Raw genomic sequence first — 18,273 nt, 5'->3', positions numbered from 1 at the left:
GCAGTGCGTGAGGGTAGAGAGTGCAGGGTTACTTGCAATTTGGGTCACATACCACATGTGTTCTAGGGACTTCTTTAGGGATTGATGCTGTGGTGCCTGTAGAGATCTCTGTGTTTCTGCCATTAAAGAGCTAAAGGAAATGGAACCTCCCATCTTGACTGCTTTTATGCCCTGGTGTCCAGAAGGAACTTGAATTTTCTGGATTCATAGAGGGCATTTTCCTCATAGATGAGTTCCTATGGGGTGTGAATATCATCTCCCTCAGGAGAGCTTTCTGCTAGATATTAACACCCACATGGGAAATAAGACTTGGCCCAACCCAAGTGGAAATGGAACTGCTGTTTAAGTTGGAGGCTTTTCCCTCGTTCTGTAGACACAAACTCCTCTTTTGTTAGGGTACCTGTAGGCCTTTTGCACAGAATCATGGAAGCTAAAATTGGAAACAAACAAGACAAAATCTTGGATCACTGTGTTCTTGCATCCTACCTAGTACTGTGCCTTGACAAAGCTTCTAAAGCATGTTTATATTTATCATTGGTGAAAACAAAGTAATTGAAACAGTATGCTGATTGGATTCTTACAAATACTGTAACTGCAGTATTCACTAATTGATTTCCCAGTGCTCTTAAATAAGTAACATTTTAAGGACAATTAATCTATTCTTTCTCATCTCTTTCCCTTTTTTCCCCAAAGGTAGGACAGTCCTTCATCCCATCATCGGTGCCCGCAACCTTCGCTCCTTCACCTACTCCTGCTGTGGTCAGCAGCGGTTTGAACGACCTGTTTGAGCTTTCCACGGGGATAGGCATGGCGCCTGGCGGATATGTGGCTCCTAAGGCGGTAAGTAGTTAGAGTGAGCAACACTTTCTCAGTGCACAAACCCTCGATTACTTCTAACAAGTGTTACTTTCACTAACACAGGGGTGTAGCTCTTGTTCTGGAGGATCTATGAGGAACTTAACCATAGGAAACACCATCAGACTTAAAATTGGAAATACTAAATACTTGAGTTTGGGCCTCGTGTTTAGAGACATCTAATTTGTCAGCATTAAGGTATATCTGGTAAAAACCTGGTACATCACTTTACAGTCTATCAGCAAGATACACACACAGTAGAGAAAAGTGGGGTTTTTGTTTTTGTTTTTTTTAAACTTCTTCTTTGCATTTCCCTTCCTCACTGGTACTATGTATGGATTCTAGGGTACAATTCCTCAAATTTTATTTTCATAGGTTTTAGTATACCTCTTTTCTTTTGTATCCCAAGCTCAAACTCATGGCCTTTTGCATCAGCCTCCTAGGTGCTAGAATTAAAGCAGTGTGCCACTGTTCTATACAGAGAATGATCTATGATATAGCCATGCTTGTAGTAAGTGAATGAATTTATTAATAAGTATGTAGCAGGCAAAAGTGAAAGAACAGATAGACCGCAGAGCATCATCCCATCAGGCACTTACAGTGGAGACGACAGCCGGGGTAGCACAATTGGGAGAACCAGCAAAAGAACATCATCAAACCAAGTGCTCACAACTGCAGAACTGACTGAAGTAGTGAGGCTGGAGTTCGTGACAGGAATCTCCAGGCAAGCCGAGTGTTTTCTCTAGATGAGTTTCTAGCTTCTGGTTCCCAAAGCAGGTACTTTTATTCCATGGGAGAGACAATAGTAGCATCTGTTGGAAACAGTTTGTCTCCTTCTGTTCATTCTCAAAGATGCAGTGTTTTAAATATCCTGAGCCGTTTGCTGTTCCTTTCCTCTTAGAGAGGCAGGAGGCCAAACCGACCTAGGACAGGGAGTTTGGGGGGACACGTGATGGAAATGCTTGAGTCTGAGACAAAGCTGCCCTCACTCCCAGAGTTCACTTTTTACAAACACAGTGCATGCCAGCTTACCAGTGCAATTCTGTTATAGCCACTGCGTCCCACTTCAGTGCTCCTCTTTAGAGTTCTTATTTAGCTATGCGTTTTAGGACTCTTCCAGTCTCAGTCCTGCTCGATGTCACTCAGATATAAATTGAAGATGGGAAACTCTGTAAATAAAGTTTCATTTAGGCTCTTGAGAGAGGTACTAGCCAGTCAATCTGAGTATAGTCTTATCTTTCTCAAGAGAGCATCCCTGATTTCTATCTTTCCCTATCTAATTCTCTACAAGGAATCCTGCTGTAGCAATGTACACTGGTTGTCGGCTGAGAGTCATTCCTTGTATATACAGCCATTATATAGCACAACCAAAAGTAGACTCAGAACGGAGCTGTACTGTTTTGGCACAGCTTTGTAGGTTTGTTATAAGGTCTACTGTGTTGGATATAATTCCTCACAAACTTTGCACTTTAAACAGTATCCAAGGGCTGGAGAGGTGGCTCAGTGATTAAGAGTACTTGTTGCTCTTATAGAGGGCCTGGGTTTGATTCCCAGCAACCATATGGTGGCTCACAAGGTCTGTACTCCAGTCCCAGGAGATCTAATACCGTGTTCTGACCTTTGGGGGCACCAGACACATCCATGGTGCACAGATATACATGTAAGCAAAATACTCAGACACATAATTAGGGGGCTGGAGAGATGCCTCAATTGTTGAGAGCACTGACTACTCTTCTAGAGGACTCAGGTTCAATTTCCAACACCCACATGGCAGCTTACAACTGTCTGTGATTCCAGTTCCAGGGGACCCAATACCCATGGCAAAACACCAATCCACATATAAAATAAATACATTAAAAAATAATAAAGTTAATAAATTTTATTATTTTATAATAATAAATAAACATTTTAAAATATCAGGGTTTTGTTGTTGGTGTTGTTGTTGGTGTTTTTTTTTTTGTTTTTTTTTTTTTTTTTTTTTTTTTTAAGAAAGTTACTATTGCCAGGTAGTGGTGGCACACACTTTTAATTTTAGCACTTGGGAGGCAGAGGCAGGCAGATCTCTGAGTTCCCAACTGTCCAGGGCTGCACAGTAAAACTCTGCTACACAGAAAAACCCTGTCTCGAAAAAACAGACAGACAGATATTGATTGATAGATAGATTAAAAAAAAAATCTATCATTGTAAAAACTATACCTACGAATGACCAGTTGAAATAATTTAAGACATAATATTAAGCCTTTTCCTGTTCCCTTTTCTTTTTTTTTTTTTTTTAAGATTTTTTATTTATTATGTATACAGTGTTCTGCCTGCATGTGTCCTTGCAGGCCAGAAGAGGGTGCCAGATCTCATTACAGGTGGTTGTGAGCCACCATGTGGTTGCTGGGAAATGAACTCAGGACCTCTGGAAGAGCAGCCTGTGCTCTTAGCCTCTGAGCCATCTCTCCAGCCCTCCTGTTCCCATTTCCCCATATATAGTCACTGTTAACTTTCTTTGTATGCTTTCAAAACAGAAAGGAAAAACTGTGCATATTCCTATATATTGTATTCTTTGAAAAAAACTAGTCCCAGGATATGCTGCTTTACATAATTTTGTAATTATCATATTCTGTTGAGTGACTATATTCACTAGATTGATAAATCAGTTTATTAATTATTCTGTTAACGAGCATTTATATTATTGCCTGGTGCTTCCTTCATTCTTTGTTGTGATGTTGTAGAGAACATCCTTGTATATCCTGGTATGTTTTTGTAAGAGTATCTATAGGGCAACTTTGCAATTGGCTTCATCATTTCACATTTTAAAATAGACATTACCATTCTGCCTTCTCAAAGGGTGGTGTCAGATTATTACAAATCATAAAGAGAACCAAGTCTCTCCCATATTCTCCCTTACACCAGGAAGCAACTGGTGTTTGGTTTTTACCTTCTCATAAATGAAAATACCTTATGTTTATATTTTCTCTTTTCAGTGTGACTGGGTAAATTATGATTATTCACAACCCATAAACTCTAGCTAGGGGTCATAACAGCTCATAAAGTTTCTGACTTTTTTAAGTAGCATGAATCAGAAATATTAGATTCTGGGGCCAAGGATGCATAACCAATTATATAGAGAAAAAGCATTTAATTAACATCCGAGGCGTTAACTTTGTCAGAAATGGGAATAGATTTAAATATAACATAACATATGGTCCTTGCCCTTAATAGAGTGCTGACAATGTTGGAAATGTCTTGAAAGATTACAGTCATGCTATTTTCATTAGTAGATTCAATTTCTCCCCTTTAAGTCTCTTTTCAAGCCTAACAGGAACATGGTACTCATCAGAATGTTTTTTATTTGTGTAAGCGTTTGGCAGCAGTACTTAAGACAGTAAAATGACCAAATTGAACAGAAGATAGAAAAAAATGCCAATTGCTCATAGACTTTTATTTTAAATTGGCTCTTAAATAATTGAACATGATCTCAAAATTCGAAAAAATACTACTTTATTCAGAGCCTTTCACACAGAGTTAGCATTTGTTGTCTAAAAATCTGCATGATTTCCCAGGGGGTGGATTTCCCTTTATATGTTGGGAAAGAAGCAGCATGGAGGTAAACTTTCCTTCCTGGGCTTTGTGCTGTGTTTCATCAGGTCTGGCTACCTGCAGTAAAGGCTAAAGGCTTGGAGATCTCAGGCACGTTCACTCACCGCCAAGGGCACATCTATATGGAAATGAACTTCACCAACAAAGCTCTGCAGCACATGACGGACTTTGCCATCCAGTTCAACAAGAATAGGTAAGAAGTGCACGTCCTGGGTTTGCTGTTGAGCAGTCCTGTGCCCAGTACTGAGTAAGAGTGCTCCATTCTGTAGGGGCAAAAGCGCCAGCTGTAGACCCTGAATGTAAAGGAAGCTTGGCTCTGTTCAGTTGTCAGCTTCAACTCTGGAGAATAAGGGCAAAATTATGCACTCACCTAGCATGCACAGAGCCCTGGGCTAGATTTCCAGCAACACTCACTCAGACACACACACACACACACACACACACACACACACACACACACACACACACAGAAGAGAAAGAGGGAGAGAGGAGAGAGAAGCAAAATGGTTTTTGTTGTTGTCGATTGGTTTTTTTTTTTTTGAGACAAGATATCCCTGTGAAGCCCTGTCCTGGAACTCACTCTATAGTCCAGGCTGGTCTCGAACTCAGAGATCCGTCTGCCTCCTGAGTACTAGGATTAAAGGCGTGCAACACCACACCCAACCAAAATGGTTTTTAAAAATAAATTTTGCAGTCAAATTGGGGCATGATGACACATGCCTATGATCCCAATACTCAGAAGGCAGAGGCAGGAGAATTGGGAGTTTAAGATCACCCTTGGCTATACAGTAAGTTCAAAGTCAGTCTGGCCGACGTGAAACCCTGTCTCACAAAACAAAACAAAACAAAACCAAACAAAACAAAAAACCCTAATCAATAAATGGACTACTACACATGTGGTTCTCCAGAGAAGAAACACAGTGAAAAAAATGGTAATGTAAAACTATTCGATGTCCTTAGCTATTGGGGAAAAGCAAATTGAAACCATTATTGAGAGTCTATCTCATCCAGTCAGAATGGCTATCAGGAAAATGACAAATACTGGCAAAGAAAAGGACACCATTCATCGGTGCTACTGGAAGTGGAAACTATCCATCTGGAGCAACAACAACAACAAAAAGTTTGCTGTTACCCTCCGCACTGACCAGACAGGTTATTAAGCCAGTGACATAACATTAATTTTCATACTTTGCTCTACAAAGTGAATATTCCTTGTGATCCTCTTGTCCTATCCTCCCAAGTGCTAGGGTTACTCACAAAAGAGATTCTTAAATCTTTTTCTGAAAGATTATGTATGGAAAATATATATATATCTTTATGAGATGCTTATCAAATCTGTCCCTTCTGGAGAACATGGTCCACTGAATCAATAAGCAGGGCTCATATGGGCTCACAGGGACTGAAGTGGCAAGCTCAGGGCCTGCATGGGTCTGCACCAGGTCCTCCGTGTACATGTCATGGCTGTTAGCTTGATGTTTCTGTGGGACTCCTAACGGTGGGAGCGGGTGTGTCTCTGACTCTCTTGCCTGCTCTTGGGACTCTTTCTCTTGTTGGGTTGCCTTGTCCAACCTTGATATAAGGGGTTTTGCCTTGTCTTATTGTATATGATTTTGTCATGTTTGGCTGTTGTCTCTTGGAGGCCTGTTTTTTTCTGAAGGGAAATGGGGGCGGGGAGTGGATTCTGGGGGAGATGGAAAGTGTTGGAGAACTGGGAGGAGCAGAGAGAAAGGAAAATCTGGTCATGATGTATTGCATGAAAGAAGTATCTATTTTCAGTTTTTTAAAGAAAAAAAAAAAACTGTCCTTCCAGCAACATGATACACAGAAGAATCTTTCAGAATCATAGATAGCATCAGCAATAGTTCCTGCCCATGAACATTGTCTCCCTTTTCTTCTCTTTTCAGTTTTATTAATTTATTTTTATTACATTTTTTTCATTTAATTTACATACCAAACACAGTTTCCTCTCCCTCCTCTCCTCCCATTCCTTTCCCCACCTCACATCCTCACCTCCCCCTCCCTCCCCCCCCCCCCCCCCCACCACCACTCCTCATCCATTCAGAAAGGGGCAGGCCTCCCATGGGAGTCAACAAGCATGGCATATCAAGTTGAGGCAGGACAAAGCTCCTCCCCTGTTGTTCAAATCTTAGATGATCTTTTAATAAAAAACCCAGAGCCAGATATTACGGTGAAAGCTGAAAGATCAGAGAAGCAGAGCAAGCCACAGCCAACCTCACCTCGCCAACTCCTCAGCCTATCCTGTTTCCTCAAACTGAAAGCTTCTGAGTCCTCACCCAAAAGGATCTCAGCTGAACTGCTTTAGTTCCTGTTTCCTCATGCCTTATATACCTTTCTCCGCCCTGCCATCACTTCCTGGGATTAAAGGTGTGGGATTAAAGGCACGCGTGCTTCCCAGTACTGGGATTAAAGGTGTGTGCCACCACTGCCTGGCTCTGTTTCCAGTATGGCCCTGAACTCAAAGAGATCCAGCCAGATCTCTGCCTCCCGAGTGATAGGATTAAGGGTGTGTGCCACCACTGTCGCCTCTATGTCTAATCTAGTGACTGGCTCTGTCCTCTGATCTTAAGACAAGTTTATTAGGGTACACAATATATCATCACACTTGGTGGACAAGGCATCCCAAATGGAGAATAGGTTCCCCAAAGCCAGCTCATGTGCCAGGGACAGGTCTGATCCCACTGCTAAGGACCCCACAAACAGACCAAGGTACACAGCTGTCATCCACATGCAGAGGGCCTAGGTTGGTCCCATGTGGTCTTCCTAGCTGTCGGTCCAGAGTCCATGAGCTCCCACTAGCTCAGGTCACTGTCTTTCTAATCCTTGTAATGGAAATAGTAGGAAAATTTGATACACCCAGTGTTGGAGCAGGTCAGCTGAGCACACTGTTTCCTGCTATTCCTTCCATCTGATTGTCTTGAAAGTTATTTCATTGTGGTAAAGCCATGGAAACCTCCAGGTGTGTGAATCCTGCCTCTTGACTGACGTCTGGGTGTTCCTCCTCCTCCTCTTTCCAGTTTTGGTGTCATCCCAAGCACTCCCTTGGCCATCCATACTCCACTGATGCCAAACCAGAGCATTGATGTCTCTCTGCCTCTCAACACCTTGGGCCCAGTCATGAAGATGGAACCTCTGAACAACTTGCAGGTCAGAGTTTTCCTTCACTTGCAGAGTGTTTGTTAGGATCTTGCTGATTTTCCTTTGTGTGTAAAGTGATCCATCTATAGTCATTCCTTCTCCATTGCTATAACAAAATATAACCCCATATAGAGGCTTATTTAGCTTACAGTTTGGCAGATGTAAGAGCCTGGTATTAACATTTCATCAATCTGGTGAGGACACTTTGACTTCCTTTTATCGTGCACAGAATTATGGTAGATGACATGTGACACAGAGTCACAGGGGCAATAATGGAAGCAAAGGAGAAGCAGAGGCAGTAATTTTTTTTTTAAATCAAAATTTACTGTTCCAAAACCTAGATAGGCTCTCACAAGAACTATTGTAATGTCTTGAAAAGGCCGGCATTCCCGATGACTTCTCCACTTCCCACTAGGCCACCCTACCTCACGCTAAAGACCCACCCTCCCAATATGAAACCTGTAAGGAAAACCTCTTATGATAAAGTTGGTAACAAAATAGTTTGAAATGACTCTGTTGAGGGAGACTCGCTCCCTCCTATTCCCCAGGGTACTCTTGCGCAGGGAGAAATGAGGAATTTGTAGATAGAAGGATAGAGAGAGAGACAGATAGAAAACACAGGATAGCCTCGGGAGGGCCTGGGTCCAAACCCACCAGCACCTTCTGTCTCTACCAAAGGGCTTTTAAAGGAATGCAAAGGGGTGGAACAAAAGACCTCCCCCAGCACAGCTAAGTGTAGACCATCCCAAATACCTGGTGACCATGCACATGGTCCAGCCATCCCCTAATGCAGCCCTGCTGTGTAAAGCAAGCTCAGATCTCACTAGGAAACCTCTGTGGGCTCCCACACTCTATGGTAAAGAGTTTTTATTTTATTTTGATAAACAAAAACCAAAACAAGCTGTGCAGTAACTTAAAGAGGTACTTACTCAATAAACATTTTAAAGTTTATTTCTTGAGAGTCTCATTTATCCTAACTTGACTGAGAATAACTTTGAACTTCTGATTCTCTGGGCTCTCCCTTCTCAAAGTGTAGGGTTATAGGCATGCAGCACCATGCCTGGTTTTCAAAGAAACTAGAGACATGACTCAGCAGTTGAGAGCACTGGCTGCATTTAGCAGAGGACCAGGTTTGGTTCCCAGCACCCACATGTAGCACACAGCTGTCTGTAATTCCAGTTCCAGGGGGCCTGACACCCTCTTCTGGCCTCTGTAGGTGCTGTACACACATGGTACACATACATGCATACAGGCAAATACTCATACACGTAAAAGTAATAAATCTTCCTTTAAAAAAGATTCCCAGGGGCTGGAGAGATGGCTCAGAGGTTAAGAACACTGATTGCTCTTCTAGAGGACCTGGGTTCAATTCCCAGCACCCACATAGCATCTAACAATTGTCTGTAACTCCAAGATCTGATACCCTCACACATACATGCAGGCAAAACACCAATGCAAATAAAATAAAAATAAATTATTGAAAAAAAAGACTCCCACCTGAAAAGAAAATATGTTGATAATGAGCTCACACTTGATCAAAAAATGAAAAGGAGGAAAGGAAGAAGATGCACTGTGGCAGACATAAGACTTAGTGGGGGATATCCTTGCCTAGAAATTGAAATGACAGAATAATTTGAATGAGACTGAAATATATTTAACATGGTGAAAGAAAAATATTAACCATCTACTTTCCAGTCCAGACAGATAGGTCAAATTGCTCGATGTTCTAGAAATACCGATGTGAAATGTGACTATGGTTGATAAAACAACGAGCTGTTGTGTTGAACTTCGAACTAAACATTCTTCAGTAGTGTAGACACCAGCACATTGCCGGTTCACCGACTACCTTGTTGCCACAGTGGCTGATTGTGGCTTTTCTTAGCACTGAGTAAGAATCTTTTCGAGTAGACAAGTGAGTCAGAATATAACTTAGCTGAGTCTAGAGGAAGAAAACTAGGGTTATTCTGTAGATAGAATTGGCTGTTACTATGAGGAAAGTAATGTGTTAAGGGCGTTTCCAGTCACAGTCTTCAAGTAACTAACCCAGATATGCATCTGCTCTCTGTCTTGGAGGCTAACCTCCCATTGGCCCATTAAGCCCCAAGCATGATGTCTAGGACAGTCGGCATGCATGCATGAATGCTTTCCTTCAGAAGTAGGAAGGATATTTGGGTCACAGAAACTAGGGCAAGTGTTCAGTTCCTAAAAGAAAACAAAGGAATGTTAGTTCACTTTTCGATTTCCATTTCTAATCTATTGAATCCCAGATAAGAACTCTCCTAAAAGAAGGTGGCTCTTCTTACATCTAAAACCCTCCACTGAAGGCACTGATACAACGTTGGGATTAATAAGTTATTTGTCACACATCTGCTGTTGTAAAAAGCAGTCTGTAAAGACTGTCTTAAAGGTTGGGCCTGTCACTTGCCTAGCAAGCCCAACCCACCCCACCCGCAGTTCCATCTCTAGTCAACTACTGATTCTTCAAGTTTTCCTCGTGGGCTCTTTTCTCTCAGGGATAGCATAATTGTGACTCTCTTATTAATTGGCACTTCTCAGTGGTAAAGATAAACAAACCCTTGAAAAGAAAAGCTTTCATCCCCTCTGCCGGGAGAAGGAAGCGAAGAAACAGCTGTAGTGAGGGAGGGACTGCAGAGTGAGCGTCTCCTGTCCTGATGTGAACAGACGGGTTAAGACTTACCTGAAGACGAGACCAAATAGCCCAAACTTACTATAATACTTCAGAAAAGTTTTTCATTAAAATGCTCATTAAACTACCATTTGTTAAAGTGTGAAATAGTATATGTTAAAAAAGATACCATTTCAGCTGGGCGGTGGTGGCGCACGCCTTTAATCCCAGCAATCAGGAGGCAGAGGCAGGTGGATCTCTGTGAGTTCGAGGCCAGCCTGGGCTAGAGCGAGATCCAGGAAAGGTGCAAAGCTACACAGAGAAATCCTGTCTCAAAAAAAAAAAAAAAAAGATACCATTTCTGTTCATGTATTTGTGCATGGTGGGTGCATGTGTACATATATGTGTACATGTGGATAGGGAAGCCAGTGGCTGTCATCCACCTTATGTCTTGAGACAGGATTTCACCTGGAGCTTGTTGATTTATCTGGTCTGGTTGTTTGATGAGCTCCAGGTATCTGCCTTCTTTGCTTTGAAGTTCTCGAGTTACAGATAACTGACCACCACACCTGGCTTTCCTGTGTGGCTGCTAAGGCTCAAATTCAGAGGCTCAGCCTTAGACACCAGGAACTTTACCTACTGAGCCTTTTCCCAGGACTGCTATTCCTCTGTGTGTGTAAACCAGAGGTCAACCCCTGGTGTCCTTTTCCTCAGGAGAGCACCTTGTTTTAGGACACAGTCTCTCATGGGCCCAGAGCTCACCAAGCAGGCTAAGCTAGGTGACCAGCGAGCCCCAGGGATCTCCTGTCTTTGCCTGATTTCCCACTGCTGGTATTAAAAGCATTTCACACTGTGCATGTTTTTGCTTTAATAGTTTCTGGTCATCAAAACCAGGTCTTCATGCTTGCAAAGTAAAACACTTTACTGACTGAACTGTCTCCCCAGCCCCAATTACTTCTTAAAGTAGAAAGTTGATTATTATGCCACAGATACAGAATGAAATCTCTACTATAGAGATTTGAACCTCGAATGATGTTACTGCCATTCCAGTGTTGACTAGAAAAACTTTTGTGAGGTTGACGGTATAGTTCAGTGGCAGAGTTCTTGCCTACTGTGTGTAAAACTCTAGGTTTGATCCACAGCCAGCGTGCGCGCGCACACAGCCTTTAAATCCAGCTTATAAATAGCATACAGAGTAAAATTTGCCCCACTGTGGAACTCTTTTGAGTTTATTTATATCAGATAATTATATCCTAAAAAAGAAAAGATTATTCCCTCTATTTAAATAAAACAAAAACCTTAACAAGTGTCTAAATAATTTTTCTCTAAATGTGTTTAATTGACTCCAGTGTCATTGTTTTTCATTCCACATGTGTTAGTTGCTTAGAAACATCTTCCCAATATACTCACTGGCAAGTAACTGCTTCTTCGAGTCAGAGCCTGCACAGAGACAATGGAGTTATGACATGCCTTAGAGTTCCCATGGCTACATGGCTTCCTTTTTCACTGTGCTGTAGATGATTATACTGATGGCGTCATTCTTTCGTGATCCTTTTTAGCAGGGTTATATAAGTGTAGCTTAAAGAATCATCTGGGGTTGGACATGGTGTCTACAATCTCAGCACCAATAAGGCTTAGGCAAGAAGATTACAGCAAGTATAAGGCTAGCCTGGGCTACATAGTGAGCGTCAGAATAGCTAAATAAATAAACTAGGCCAAAGTGTGAGAATCTGTCTCTAAAACACAAACACTGATTCTGCAGGAAAAACTCAGACCCCAGCCTTCTCTCCCCAGTGTGGGCCCCAGTGCTCCTCCACAGAAGCAACCTCTTTTACCTCTTCCAGATGATCCTTATGCTATTTGCCTCTATAAATAAAACGTTCTCTACTGGAACTTCTGGGTTTTAGGAGTTCTCTTCCTTGCTGTCTACATGTTTATTTTCCACATTTCATTTTCCTGAACACCTTGAAATTTGCTTAAGTCAGTGATTACTATTATTATAAGGCATAGTCATATTGAGCCATATAGTAAGGTGTGGTTTTTTTTCCCCATAAAACTTTTTATAAATCAATAACTTAATGTCTTCTTTTATGTTCTTAAGCACAGTTCAGTCCAAAGTGTTATGGAGTTCACATTCTCCACGTAGTCTGGCCAGCTCACCTTTCTGGACTCTCTTGTGAAGTCTTAGAGCCTGTCCCCCCCCCCCCCCCCCCCCCCCCCCCCATGCTGAGCTGTCAGCCTGACACGCTGCGTCACCTCCCTCATCTCCCACGTATGCTCCCCTCCCAGTTTCCTTTCGTTTCCTTGGTTTATTCTTTCATTTTGATAAAAGAGATCTTCTGAGACTACCAAAATACATTTTCGGATATGCCATCTTTTCTTTTCTTTTTTTAATTTGCATGAGTGTTTGGCCTGCATATATATCTGTGTGCCATGTGTGCAGCGCCTATGAAAGCAAGAAGAGGTTGTTGGATATACTGGAATTTCAGACAGTTGTGAGGCACCATGTGGTTGCCGGGAATTGAACCCAGGTCCTCTGGAAGAGCAGCCAGTGCTCTTAGCCAGAGCCATCTCTCCAGCCCTAAGGTTTCACCTATTTCTTTACATATCTCCTTTATTGTCTTCACACTTGTTGAACACTTTTTGTATAACTTCTAGGTTAAGAATCATTTTCTCTCTACTCTGAAGCCTTCATAGTTCTTCATCCTGTTCTATGCCCTGTACTTCACCAGTGAAAGCTTATAGAATCCTCATCCTTTCCACAGACTGCTCCATTATTCTAAAGCAAATCCCAAACATTGGTATCACTTCATCTGTGTGTATTTTGTCATATATCTTCAAGTAAAAAAGGTTCTTTTTTTAAAAAGAAAAAGTAAGCCCACACAAGTGGTTCACTGGGTAAAGTGCTTGCCACACAAGCACGAGGAGCTGGGCATGGCAACAAGTAGTTTCAGTGATGGAAGGTGGAAACAGGGTCTCTCGGTAGTATGCTGGCAATCCAATCTAGCCAATCAGTGAGAGAGCCTGTCTTAAAAATAAGTTGGAACCAGGCATAGTGATGTGATCTTTTAATCCTAGCACTCAGAAGATATGATGTGATCCTTTAATCCTAGCACTCAGGAAACAGAGGCAGTTGGAGTTCAAGGCTAGCCTGGTCTTCAAAAGAGAGTTCCAGGGTGGCCAGGACTATATAGTGACACCTGGTCTCAAAAAAAAAAAAAATTGGAACATGTCATAGTTACTTCTCACTGCTGTGACAAAAGCAGTTTACAGGGGAAGCATTTACTTTGGCTCACATCTGTAAGATGAATTGCTAAACAGTCTTATTAATAAAAATCCTGGAGCCAGATATTGGGGTTCAAACCCAGAGATCAGAAAAGCAGAAAGATGCCAGCCACGTTCTTACCACTAGGAGATCCTCAGCCAAAGAGACCTACTTCCTGTATACCCACACATACATACCTTTCTGTTCTGCATCTCACTTTCTCTCTCCGCCCAGCTACATCACTTCCTCTTCCTGCCCAGCTCTGTCACTTCAGACCTTTATGTCTGTACAGACCTCCAGACCTTTATGGTTAGTGCTGGGATTAAAGGTATGTACCACCACTCCTGGCTCTGTTCCCAGTGTGGCCTTGAACTCACAGAGATCCAGATGGATCTCTGCCTTGTGAGTGATAAGATTAAAGGCATGTGCTACCATTGCCTGACCTCTATGTTTGCTATAGCGGCTGGCTTTTTCCTCTGATCCTCAGATAAACTTTATTGGGGTACACAGATAAAATATCACCACAGATATTGCCCATCATGTCGGGAAGGACATGGCAGCAGGCAGGGAAGAGCAGGAAGCTGACTGGTCACCTTACATCGGGAAGCAGAGTGAACAGAAAGTGAGGGAGGGCCATACATACAGCCTCAAGGTCCAGCCCTAGTAACCCACTTCTTCCAGCAAGGCTCTACCTCGTAAAAGTTCCACAGCTTTCCCCCAACTGTACCAGCAGCTGGGAATATTTAATATTCAAACCATAACAGTGATTAAAGAGGACACCCAACATCAATATCTGGCCTACACACACACACACACACACACACACACACACACACACACACACACACACACACACAACTACAGTGATTATTCTCGCATCTTAAAAATATTACCAAGAATTTCTTGGCAGCAAAATATCCACTTCCATTCAAATTTCTAATTTGTCTTAGTATCTTAACTGTTTTGTTTTCCGGTTCTGGGAGTCCGACACAGAGCCTCGTGTTTACTAGGTGACCGTTCTACCCCTGAGCTACATCCATATCCCCATGGTTTGGTTTTACTGTTTCTATTTATTTAAATTGGCAAAAATGGGCATATTGTAAAGGGCAGTTGCTGTTTTCTTAAGCCTCTGCCGTGTTGTTTGTTGTGTTTGGGAGGTGGCAGTGTTGGTGATCGAGCTGAGGAACTTGTGGCATGCTAAGTCAGTGCTGTACAACTGAGTACATCCCCAGCCCTCTCGAGTAGTACTGTTTAATATACTAGCCATTAGCCTACATGTGGTTATGTAAATTGAAATTAATTAAAATTAGCTAAGCATCTCAATTCCTCTACTACATATAAAGCTGACTTGTGGAGCTTCTGGAATCTGTGAGTTGATCGTTTTTCTCAAACTTGGCTTTGGTCCTTAATCTTTAGGCTTTTCCGATGCCCTGTTATGTTTCTTCTCTCCTAAAACTCTAGTCATGCCTTTTTGAATCATCTCTTAGGTCATTGAGGCTATTATTGGAGGCGGGGGTGGGGGTCGACTTGGTTTTGTTTTAAAATTGGATGATTTCTGTGGTCTTGTTTGCTTGTTTGCTTTAAATCATGTCCTTTTTCTTTTTCTTTTTTTTTTTTTTTTTTTTGAGACAGGGTTTCTCTGTGTAGTTTTGGTGCCTGTCCTGGAACTCACTCTGTAGCCCAGGCTGGCCTCCAACTCAGAGAGATCCGCCTGGCTCTGCCTCCCGAGTGCTGGGATTAAAGGCGTGCGCCACCACTGCCTGGCAATGTCCTTTTTCTTGAACTGCCTTGAATCTTTTTTTTTTTTTTTTTAAGTCTCTAAATATCCTGAGTGTACCATAATAACTCTTCCAGGCTTTAGGAAAAGACTACAGTCTTAGCATTCAGTCTGTAAGGTCACTTATACCAACCCTCAATGTTTTATCCTCTCTAAAGAAATTACTCTTCTGGTTTTACACAGAACTAGGGCCTCAGGTGCTATTTTCCAGGATGGGAAAGATATGGAAATCTGGGTCTGTTGATGGCATCGTAATCTTTTTTTTTTGGATACAGGTTTCTCTGTGTGTAGTCCTGGCTGTCCTGGAACTCACTCCATAGTGATCCACCTGCCCAGCCTCTTTTTCCTTTTTTTTTTTTAGTAGAGCTTTGCTGTGGGTTGAACTCAGGGCCTTGAACTTGCTAGGCAGACTGCACTCCCATCCCCAGTCTTCTCTTTTAAATGGCACTACCCCACCATACAAGATTAGAGGGCTACCAGTCATGACCAAGATTCTATGGCATTATTGCCAATCTGTGTGTTTTCTATTAAGATGTTATTGCTCTTATGTTTCGCATTCTTTATGGATTAATGACTGTAACACATTTTATTCTCCGTTAGTTATAGCAGAATTCATGTATTTCAGACCAGCTTCTAACTCTGTGTAGCTGAAGATGACCTTGAACATCTGCGTTTACAGGTTTATGCCACTACTTAACGTTTATGTGGTGCTGGGAATTGAACCCAGGACTTTGTGAATTCGAGGCAAGCACTCTGCCAACTTAACCAAATCCTCAGTCTTAAAGTGATTTGTATTTCTGTCTTTGCTTAGAAGACTGATAACACCTTCTTAAAAATTCTCTTTTGAGCCGGGCGGTGGTGGCGCACGCCTTTAATCCCAGCATTTGGGAGGCAGAGGCAGGCGGATCTTTGTGAGTTCGAGGCCAGCCTGGTCTAGAGAGAGAGATCCAGGAAAGGCACAAAGCTGCACAGAGAAACCCTGTCTCAAAAAACCTAAAAAAAAAAAAAAAAAATTCTCTTTTGAGCCTGCAATATGGTTCATTCAGTAAAGGTACGTGAAGCCTCAAGACAAACCTGAATTAGATTCCTAGAATCCACATAATGGAAGGTGAGAGCAAGGTCTTGCAAGTGTCGCCCGACCTCCACATACACACTGTGGCACATGTGCATCAGTAAACACACACGAGTGGGGCAAATAAGCAAATGTAATTTTTTGAAGTTTTTCTTTTCCTTGTATATAGATTCACATTCAAGATTAATCTGTCTTTTTTTATCTCTTGTCTCTTAATCTCAACTAGACTGTTGGATAAGAGACTGCAGTGTTGATTAGGGGAAAGATAGGTATGTGTTTCTTGATTTTCGTCTTTGCACTCATTCGTTTGACAAGGGAAGAGAGTGTGAAGACAGCAGCTACAAAGGACACCTTCTAATCCTGTTTAGTCTTGGCTTTAAGACCTTTATCAGCCAGAAAGAGTTTTGTGACTATGTGGCCCTAAGGAAATTCTGTCCCTTGTCACTCCTACATTGTAGTCTCAGCTTGTGAGACAGTCAGTTGCAGATGGTGCCTGGCCTGGTATTTCTTGTCTCCCATATGTCCATTCACACTCAGAAAATCCACAGCTGTAGCCATTGGACCAGAAAAACTGGTGAGTGCTTCCAAATGGAAGACCTTTGCAGCAGCGTCCCTTGGATGAAGCCGGCTGCCTGGCATTTGCGGACTTTTCTTGACTGACACACAGTGCAAACAAGTTCAGGGTTAAAGCTTCTTTGGCTTTTCAGGATCCACAGTTGTCTCCATGTGGCCTTCATGGGTGCTGCTTGTACTAAGTCCTTGGAAATGGCTTGCTAGGTGGCTAGCACAGGCACGGTGCATATGGCCAGATGAATGGATCCAATGTCATATACACTCAAACAGTCCTAAAATAGCCCAGAGCATTGTGTGAGGAAATGGGGTCTTAATTATGAAAAATTAAAATATTTTTCTAACCAAAAATAATTTCTGATTGGCTATTTCAATGCATTTTTCTTGTCACATCAAGACTATATACACGTTCAGTTTCATCAAAGAAATTTGGTATCTTGAATTTTAGATAGTCCTTTTTTGCTAGATTGTGCTTGATGGTACATCTTTTTTTGTCAGGATAACTGAGATTCGGGTTGAAGGTGGAACTCAGAGCTAGAATGCTTGCCTAATGAACACAAGACTCTGGGCTTGATTCCTAGCATCCACACTCATTTCCCTCAGAAGATAAACAAGATTCTCCTGAGGAGTCCCTTTCGTTTTTCTGCAACCAATACACCACTACTAGATGCTGGGATTTCTTAAGAACATGTGTGTAGTTGGGGTTTCTACTGTTGCTGTAAAGCACCACGGTGAAAAGCAACTTGGGGAGGAAAGGATTTATTTCAGCCTACGGTTCCACAGCACAGTCCACCACTGGAACCTGAAGGCAGGAGCTGATGGAGAGGCCATGGAGGAGTGCTGATTACCGGCTTGCTTAGCCTGCTTTCTTATAGCAACCCCAGGCTACCATTGTAGAGATGGCACTGCCAGGGTCAGCTAGGACCTCCTGTATCAATTATCAATCAAGAAAATTTACCATAGGCTTGCCCATTGGCCACTGTGGTGGGAGCGTTTTCTCAACTGAGTTTCTATTTCCAAAATGACTCTAGCTATGTCAAGTTGACATGAAACTAGCCAGCACAGAGAAGAAAGGGTTTATTTCAGCTTACAGTTCCACATCACAGTCTGTTATTGAAAGATTTCAAGGCAGAACCTGGAGGTAGGAACTAAAGCAGGAGCCGTGGAGGAAGGCTGCTTACTGGCTGGCTGCCTTCCTCATGCATGCTCTGCCTGTTTTCTTTCCTCCTCCTCCTCCTCCTCCTCCTCTTCCTCCTCCTCCTCCTCCTCCTTTTCTTCTTCTTCCTCCCCCGCCCCTCCACCTTTTTCTCTTGAGGCAGGATCTTACTGTGTAGCCCTGGCTGTCCTTGAACTCCCTAGTAGAC

The 18,273-nt window shown here is 42.4% G+C and overlaps 1 protein-coding gene across 3 annotated transcripts in view; it reads left to right on the top strand.

Annotated features, from left to right (window-relative positions):
• Positions 1-18,273, top strand: part of Ap2b1 (adaptor related protein complex 2 subunit beta 1) — a 127,170-nt gene that overhangs the window by 70,057 nt on the left and 38,840 nt on the right. For all 3 annotated transcript variants that reach the window (XM_052759774.1, XM_052759775.1, XM_052759773.1), the window contains 3 exons: positions 694-840; positions 4,491-4,636; positions 7,479-7,608. In XM_052759774.1, coding sequence (XP_052615734.1) covers positions 694-840; positions 4,491-4,636; positions 7,479-7,608 — 423 coding nt within the window. The remainder of the gene's footprint in view (positions 1-693; positions 841-4,490; positions 4,637-7,478; positions 7,609-18,273) is intronic.

The sequence above is a fragment of the Peromyscus californicus genome, unplaced genomic scaffold (assembly GCF_007827085.1).
Source record: "Peromyscus californicus insignis strain IS unplaced genomic scaffold, ASM782708v3 Scaffold_3__1_contigs__length_106647218, whole genome shotgun sequence".
In the NCBI taxonomy this organism is placed as follows: domain Eukaryota; kingdom Metazoa; phylum Chordata; class Mammalia; order Rodentia; family Cricetidae; genus Peromyscus; species Peromyscus californicus.
This window is presented reverse-complemented; position numbering and strand designations above follow the sequence as displayed.